At 40.1% G+C, this 8,654-nt stretch overlaps 1 protein-coding gene across 6 annotated transcripts in view; it reads right to left on the bottom strand.

Annotated features, from left to right (window-relative positions):
• Positions 1–2,841: 2,841 nt before the first annotated feature.
• CEP41 (centrosomal protein 41) overlaps positions 2,842–8,654 on the bottom strand; it is a 46,980-nt gene continuing 41,167 nt past the window's right edge. For 4 of the 6 annotated variants that reach the window (XM_060156669.1, XM_060156672.1, XM_060156668.1 and 1 more), the window contains 2 exons: positions 8,258–8,402; positions 2,842–4,186 (listed from right to left, as the gene is read on the bottom strand). In XM_060156669.1, coding sequence (XP_060012652.1) covers positions 4,162–4,186; positions 8,258–8,402 — 170 coding nt within the window. In that variant the 3' untranslated portion in view covers positions 2,842–4,161. Of the gene's footprint in view, positions 8,403–8,654 lie in introns of all 6 variants that reach the window. The other 2 variants (XM_060156671.1, XM_060156673.1) reach the window with 2 other exon arrangements.

Raw genomic sequence — 8,654 nt, 5'->3', positions numbered from 1 at the left:
TATCTTTTGGGAACCATTTCCCTTCAATTTATGTAGATAAGCTGAAACCCGCTGTAATGGCTCAGTTTGGGCAAGTAAAAAAAAAACGAAACTGATCTTACTGTTTAATAAAGACTGATAAGTGAAAAAATATTAAGTTAGCAAGACAATATATCATTTTACGAAATTGGATTACTTAGGCTTCAAGGGTAGAATTGCTTAATTTAAAATAAACTGTACTCCCTGATAGCAGAGACCACTTGACTTGGCATTCAATCTCCAGAACCATCAACAGTACTTGACATACAGATACCCAATAAATATTTGTTGAATGAGTGTTCTCCACATATACTAGAGAACTTATAAATTTTATAATCTTTATTTTGTAGGCTTGCAAGTCATTTTGAATTTCCCTGAGTTGTAGTTTAGAAAGTAAGGCTCTGAGCAAGTAAGAGTCTTAAGAAAGCTGAAAAGACAGGAGTAAAGCACCAGAATGAAAATTCCATGAGGGCAGGGATTGTGCTGTTTTGCTCAACACTCAATTTCTACTGGTTGGCCAAGTACATGACACAGAGTAGGCACTTAATAAATGCTCGTTAAATGGAGACATGGAAGTCATTAACATTTTTTTTTCTATTTTCAACTACAGGAAGAACTTTCCAGTTTGCAGATACATATTTTTACAAATCTATGGGTAAAAATTTTATTTTATAAATAAAATCATAAAGCTAAAAGAAACAAAAATTTTAGAAAATAATGTGGTATATATGAAAAAGTATTAATAACCTTGAGGGGAAAAAAACTCTTACAAGTAAAAGGGGTTTAAAAAAAAGACTAACATTTCAAAAGAAAAATAGGCAATTCCCAAAAGAAGAAACACAAAAAGCCAATAAATGAAAGATACTGATTCTCTGAGTGATTATTTTTTGTACATTAAAGAAAAATATATTATTTTTCTCCCATCAGATTGACAAAGAATAAAAAGACTGACAACTCAGTGTTATCAAGAGTATGAAGAAATGAGACCTGCCATATACTGCTGGTGGGAGGATAAATTTACACGACCTTCCTGGAGGGGAATTTGGCACTATAAATAAAAAATTTCAGCGTACTGACACTTTGACCCAGTAAGTCCACTTGGAGGAATTTATTTTATAAAAATATTTTGAGAAGTTCAAATAAACATATATACAAGGTTGTAATAATAAAAAGTTAAATTAAAAGGAAAAGAACCTAGATAGATACCAGTATTGATATGGGTATTACCCATTTACACAATGGAATATCGGGAAGCCATTGTAGTCTGTGTTGATATGGAAAAATGGTCACAATATACTGGGCAAAAGAAGCTGGTCACATGATGGAAATATTCTAAAACAGGATTGTGGCTTTCTCAACTCTGTACATTTACTAAAAATCACTGAATTGTATCCTTAAAATGGGTGAATTTTATGGCATGTAATTTATATTTCCATACAGTTGTTTAAAAAAAAGCAGGCTACAACATAGTATATTGAGTATGAATCTCATTTTTGTTTGAAAAACGCACACCCACTATGCCTGGAAGTAGATATTCCCCAATAATAATAATTGTGGTTACCCCAGGCAGCGGTGGTGGTTTTCCTCTTTATACTTTTCTGAATTTCTTGCAATGAGTTTGTATAATCAGGGGGGTTAAAAAAAAGCTATTTCAAACACACCAGATTACCTGTGGGTAAAGTTATCTAAGACCAACTTATTATCAAAATCAAACATCTAAATGGCCATCTTAATTTGTGCCCAGATTCTTTTTCATCATTTGTCTAAACTCATTTCTTCTGCTGTTGCCCAGAACAAGGTCTTATTTTTGGAAAAGTTTATACTCCAGATAGAGCTGGAAGCAAGTGTTTCTACCAAGGGCAGGGTACTAATGTCTCCTGGTTGGGGGCCATTCCCTAAGCACTCTGTGGTAGCTCAGATGACAACTCCCAAGAGCGCTTGCTGCTCACTTTCAGTTCCCGCAGCAATCTGGGGAATTGATTATGCTAATGCCTATTCTCTAGGACTGTTCAAAAATCTTTATTTTTAAATGAACTCATTTTACTTTGTTCTTAGAGCATTATCTATGGTTCTCAATGTGGCCCGTGGGCCATTCGTGGTCCATAAAAATCCTTTGGGTGGTCTTTTGAATTAACACTAAGATATGCATGTCTAGCTTTCTGGCTTTGGCCTGAAGTTAAAATTGAAATGTCATTGAATACAATCCAGATATGACCTCACTGGTCCCTCATCCAGTACAGGGCTATTCATCATCTCAGCAATTGTTTTGCAAGGGCAAGTGGGACTAGGTGGATTTGAAGATGCAGACGAATTCTTGCTCTAAGGGCTCTAAGGACAGAAACATCATTCTGTGAACACACTACGACCCAGATGCTCCTTACAGGAAACTAATATGACCAACCAAAACATTCAGATCGGCCAGATGAAGGAAGAGCTCTGAGAAAGAAGCACAGAGCACCCGTCAAATCTGAAAAACTGTCAAAGGGTAATGAATTCTCCCCAAAGCTTTCAGGATCCACATTAATTTGGCAACTCAAACTGTGAGCATCAGCTAACGACCCCAGAAGTGAAGACTGCCAAATGTTTACTGCCCAACTAAAAGAAAATTATAAGTCTTCTGCTTAACTACCATGGTATGTTCGGCTACATTTTTAGAGGAGTGCGGTGGAATGAGAGCTCTGCTAACATGGACTGAGGCACAGAGGTTTGCTGCTGCTTCCTCCCATGAAGCCCAGGCCTGCGGCCATGAGCCAATTCACACAATTTATGTTTCAGCCTAAATCAGAAACATCACCACAAAGGAAAGAGAAATTCAGACACAAATCATATCAATATGGTTTTATTGGATAGTTCAACCATCAGGAAAACAGCCTTTTCCCCTACAATCTAATGAAAAGTTTGTAACTCCCATTCCTTAAGTGATACCTCATTAAGAAACAAATCTCACAAACCCTGGAGCACCTGTCTTCTAGATAGGTCACCAGACACAGACAGTGGAATGGTCCCAGGAGCAGATGTTTCAGTCCCTGAATTCCTCACCTTTTATGCAGGCAGAGGAGGAAAGCTTTCAGTGGAATCTCAGGTGACAAGGAAGGAAGGGAAGCCAACAGCCAAGGGAAAGTTACTTTTTTTTTTTTTTTTTTGCGGTACACAGGCCTCTCACTGTTGTGGCCTCTACCGTTGCGGAGCACAGGCTCCGGACGCGCAGGCTCAGCGGCCATGGCTCACGAGCCCAGCCACTCCGCAGCATGTGGGATCTTCCCGGACCGGCGCACGAACCCGTGTCCCCTGCATCGGCAGGCAGACTCGCAACCACTGCGCCACCAGGGAAGCCCAGAAAGTTACATTTTTGTTAGTGAATTGGAGGCGTAGCCAGGGAGAGAGTGGCTGTACCCACCCAGAGTGGACAAGCACAGAGCAGAATGGTTTCTCAACCTTCCAGCTCAGTGACACAGGGCGAGTTGCTTAATTTCCATTTGACCCTCAGTCTCCTCACCTGAAAATGGGGGTGCCTACCTCGTAGGGATGTTCTGATAGTCAAATGAGTCAAAACATAAAATGAAGAATCTAGGAATACTGCCTAACACATAGTAAGCTCTCCATAAATGTTTGCTAACATTATTACCTGGAGATCTTCAAGATTTGAAACAAAAGAGAAAATAAAACCCACTCTCAGATGGGGATGGTGCAGTTGAATTCTGAAGGCTACTTTGAGCTTGAGGGGACCATGGAAACAGGCAGACTGCAGACAGCCAGGCTAATAATAACGGCCCTAACAGCTTCTTGGGTACCTCCTGCAGAGGGTAATCTAAAAATCTCAGAGTGATGAATGTCTCACATACAAAAGTAGGATGTACAAGAGGACAAGGGATAACAAACTTTCCAGGTCTCCAGAATGGCAGACCAGCGCTGAGTGGCCACCACAATGGGCTTTACATCCCAGACTTCAGTCTTGACAGGTTCAGTTCATTTATTCACACACCCTTATTAAGGGCCAATGTCATGTAGTTGGTGATTTTCACCCTCTGGGAGGTTATAGTCAAAAATAATTTTAAATAATTTTTTTAAAATGTAGTCCATCAGTCAATAGTATTTAATAAGTGACCTCTGTTTGCCACACATTTCACCAGGTGCCTCAGGATGTTATGCAGGTGAAGAGAATCTGCGTCTGCATTTGGAACAAAGAGGATAAGCATCAGAGAGTGAGACCGTAAGGAGATGGGGGAGGAGGGGGGCAATATAGTTTTGTAAACACATAAAATCATGCACTGAATCCTGTCCTGTCAGAATTCACTGCTGACAAATTGCCACCATTACATATTTTATGCTATAACTGACCTGTGTGCCAATAAAGGACGTGGCAATAGCAATTTCAGTAATTACTGCAACTTTAGGAACGTATTACTACCCAAATGTCTTCTGAACACTTTGGAAGCACAATGTGTCCTATTTATTGTTTTTTATGGGAAAAATATATTTTAATCAAAAAATTAATTGAACAGTAGATAAGCATATCATCATGCTCACATAAACTGATATAATATCCACATTTCTGATGTTTCTTGAAAAAGAAAAAGGAAAGTATTATGGGAGTTGAAACTGAAAGAATTGTGAAAAAATAAACGCACATTAGAGACACTGGGAATATTTTGGAACTGGGGAAAGAAAGGTTCTTAATGATTATCTTCAGAGTAGAGCAGGAAGGGAGTCATGAAGGGAGTCATTAAATCCAGGTGGACAGAAATTAATTATCCCCCCTAAAAAAGTCAGATAACATAAAAGACAGAATCTACAACCAATTTATAACATGACAGAAACCAAAACCAACACAAGAAAAATTGGCTACATATTTCTTCCTAGCCTAGGACTCTGATTTCACTTATATTCCACAAGGGAATTAGAGAAAAGAAGGTTTTGTTTTGTTCTGTGTTCTTGGTGAGTAGCCTAAAGTCTTATGAATTTTTGTATAATCTCAGTAGTATCACAGGAAAAATCCCTCAGCAACTAATGAACACTATTTGTTCTCTTTTAATTCTGATTTACACCCCAAGTCCAATATGATTGTGCTAGTTCTGGTTTTCTGCTAAAGGTAAAAAATAAAATTACGTTTAGGTAATTTGATTCATTCTATGTCTTTCTTTTTACTTTTTTTATAAAGTTTTTTTTTGATGTGGACCCTTTTTAAAGTCTTTTATTGAATTTGTTACAATATTGCTTCTGTTTTATGGGGGGTTTTCGTTTGTTTTTTTGGCTATGAGGCATGTGGGATTCTTAGCTCCCCAACCAGGGATCGAACCCACACTTCCTGCATTGGAAGGCAAAGTCTTAACCACTGGACTGCCAGGGAGGTCCCCATTCTATGCCTTTCAATAGATTAAACCTGACATTGTAACAGCCCGAGATGTTCTTTTTGTACTCAAATGAGTAATGTTGCCTTCCCCTTCCTCCCTCCACACTTCTTGTTTCCTTGCTTCTCTCTTTCCTTCCCTCTTTTCTTTCTTAAATACAGTAGATAAAGTACTGAACTTATTATTTAGACTTTGGCCATCACCATTGCTCAGATGGAGCAGCAGTTGTACATTGATAAAGCATTTTCCATCTAGGGGGTCATAAGTTCCCAGGCAAGGGAAGCTCATCAACCCCCAACACTGACAAGAAAGCCCCGCTCTAATGAGTTTAAGGTGGCAATCAGTCCCTGCTGGGCATGAGGAGAAACCCTTCTGACTAGAAAGCTAAAGTCCACTGCCCTAATTGGAATGATTTCCTGGTTCATTTACACAAAGAAAATATGCATTACTGGGAGATAGAGCAAAAAGAAGTACTCTTTCAGATCACCCCAGTCTCATGTGACTCCCCACAAATCATCTCAACAGAGAGGAAGAGAGAAGTTGGCAGATCTCAGCATATTAACAGCAAACAACAAATTAAGAACTATGTACTTTAATCTTCAACTTTCACAATTGCACAGAGTATCACAGATCGCTTAGATAATACATGTCAGTTAATCTAACGAAGAACCTAGTAAAGTAGAACATTCAAAGCAATACCTTGAGCGTGTAAAAACTGCAAGTGACATTTAACACACAAAGTGCAGAACCAGAACAGGTCTTTGAGGAGTAGTTATTTAAAATCCTTACCAATAGGCAAAGCGCTATGGAGAAACACACATAAATATAGTCAACCTGCCAGATCTCTCAACTAAATGCACTGCAATTCTAATAGGTTCAGCTATACTGACTTTGCACATATACATAGTAGTTTCTAACACTCTAGTGTTGTGTGGTGATGAGAATGCAGAATAGGAACAAAGGGGGACTACCATTTACTTTCAAAATAGAATCGAGTGGGGAAATCTAAACTCCTGACTAGTCGACTTGAAAATGGCATAACCAGAACTTTGTCACAGAGAAAAAAAAATTTTTTTCTTAAAAATGCATATGTGTCCAAAATGGCTGAAAATCTTGTCCATGCTAGGGGAAAGTTGAGTGTGGAAAAATTTGCATTTTTAAAAATCTATGCTGTAAAGAAAATAAAAAGCCAGAGCATTTTGGCATTAGCAAAAGGCTGAACTTAGTTCTCAGGCAATAAATTTATGGGGAAACATGACAGGCTCCTCTTTAAAGCTATGTGTACGTTGGCTGAATTTTATACAAGATTCTTGAATCTTGTGGAAAATTGGGCACAGCTTGACATCTGAACAATGTCCCTGGTTTGTTTGATTTCTAAAGCATCGGAAAATGTTGCACTTTGGAAATCAAGTAGAGAAGAATAAACACACTAAAACAGAACTGGGCTGAATGTGAAAGTTATTTTTCCATATGTCTCTATAAGATATTTATTACCTTTATTTCTCCTACAAACACAGCCCCCCATGCTGGAAATACTGTGATACATTTTTTTTTTGGTGGTGAGAAAAATAGTCCTGTTAAGACAAATCTTACCCAGCAGCAATAACCACCTAAGGATAGGCAATTTTCAGCTGGCTTTTCAGAAGCTGGTTGCCATGACAAAGAGCACAATTTATTCCTTAGTCCCTTATCACAGCTACAGATCACAGACCATAAAAATTAACAAGGCTCTTTTTCCTTTGCCTGATGATTTCATAGTTCCTCATCCTTACCTGAGGTCTTTTGTTCCCCCAATTAAATGGAATGAATGTCAGTCATCTAGCAATTCAATTAACGCTGATTCAAAATTCTGGCCCAAACAAGAATCTATATTCAAAACCTCCTAATCACAGCTCAGTCATGAGAATGAGAAGTAAGCAGGGAATTGCACTAATTACTCAATTAGACTAATACTGTATTTTTAAGCAAGGGTTTAAAGGGTTGTCAGCTCTGACAAAGGACTGTGGAGTTGTCCTCACCTTGTGTGCGGGCAGTGGCCCAACCAAAGCCAATGTTTTCAAGTGGCCATAATTTCTACCCATCTAAGATGGATGGGCCTGAGCTGGGTAATGGGAGTTTACAACTAATAAACCAACCGCAAATGAGGGACGGCTCCAGGGGGCTTCAGTGGCTCTCAACCCGGCCCTGAACAGTGGGCAGGACTTGCCCGTGAAGGCAGCTGAGCACACATCATCACCTGTGCTGGTTCCAGGAAAACATATAGTGAGGAGGAGAAGCGCTGAGCACATGTGAGAGCTACTACTAAATCTTAACTGAGTGACGCTCACAGGTACCGGCTTCCAGACGGAGCCTGCCTCGGGTGCTGGGCGAAGAGCTCCTCAGCCAGCGGGTCCACAGCTGGTGGGGGCTGAAAGCTACGAATCGTCTGCACCCCCGGGGACAGCTTCTCAGGCTGCAAAGCCTACCGAGAGAGCCTTCGTGAAACCAAGAAGAGTGAGTGAAAAAGAACTGGCTGGGAAGGACACACCAGATGCGCCTGAAGTATTTACAAAACAACGCAGGATATAGACCAAAACAAACTGGACCTTATTAAAAACAAACAAACAAAAAGAAAGCCTACAAAAATTAGACTTTTTTCCTACTCAGTTTCAGAGACTTAAATATTCTGTAAACAACAGGGAGGACACTAGAGCCTGTCATGCCTCTGGGTTTTGTAAAAATCCTTCCCGGGTTGGATGTGGGAGAGGAGCTGGAGACAGGAAGAGGGAAGAGGGCCTGACACACGTTGAGGTCTTTCCTCTGCAGCAGCTTCTTAAAATGACCAACTTGTGAACTGCTCAGGGGTTCCGAAAGGAGAGAAAACATTTATTTGACTAAGACAAAGTCTTTACTTCCAGGGTTTGCCTTGCAGGTGGCCACTGCCCAGCGAGCGGGGGTTCTGGTGGCCGGCAGGGGCCCCGGCAGGCAGGTTCTGACCGCTGCGGGAGCCTGGAACCTTGGAGTCTCTTCCAGAAGCATTACCTTGGCTCAGCCGGCCTGAAGGGAGCAAGAAAGCAGGGAGCAGAGCTGCAAAAATGATTCCAGGGACAACCTGCCAAGTACACTTTTAAACTAATGAAGTCTTATGCTACAAACCACTTTTAAACTAATGAAGTCCTATTCAGCATCTACTTTAGGCTAAAACCTACTCTTCATCCTTGAGATCAATTAGAAGGTGGGGAAGGGGGCAGGGATGAAGGGAAACCCAGATAGCTTTTCTTTCCTTCCTCTCCATTATCCAATCAACCT

Source organism: Lagenorhynchus albirostris, chromosome 8 (genome assembly GCF_949774975.1).
Source record: "Lagenorhynchus albirostris chromosome 8, mLagAlb1.1, whole genome shotgun sequence".
Classification (NCBI taxonomy): domain Eukaryota; kingdom Metazoa; phylum Chordata; class Mammalia; order Artiodactyla; family Delphinidae; genus Lagenorhynchus; species Lagenorhynchus albirostris.
Note: the sequence above shows the minus strand (reverse complement) of the source record. Positions and strands in the feature narration are given on the sequence as shown.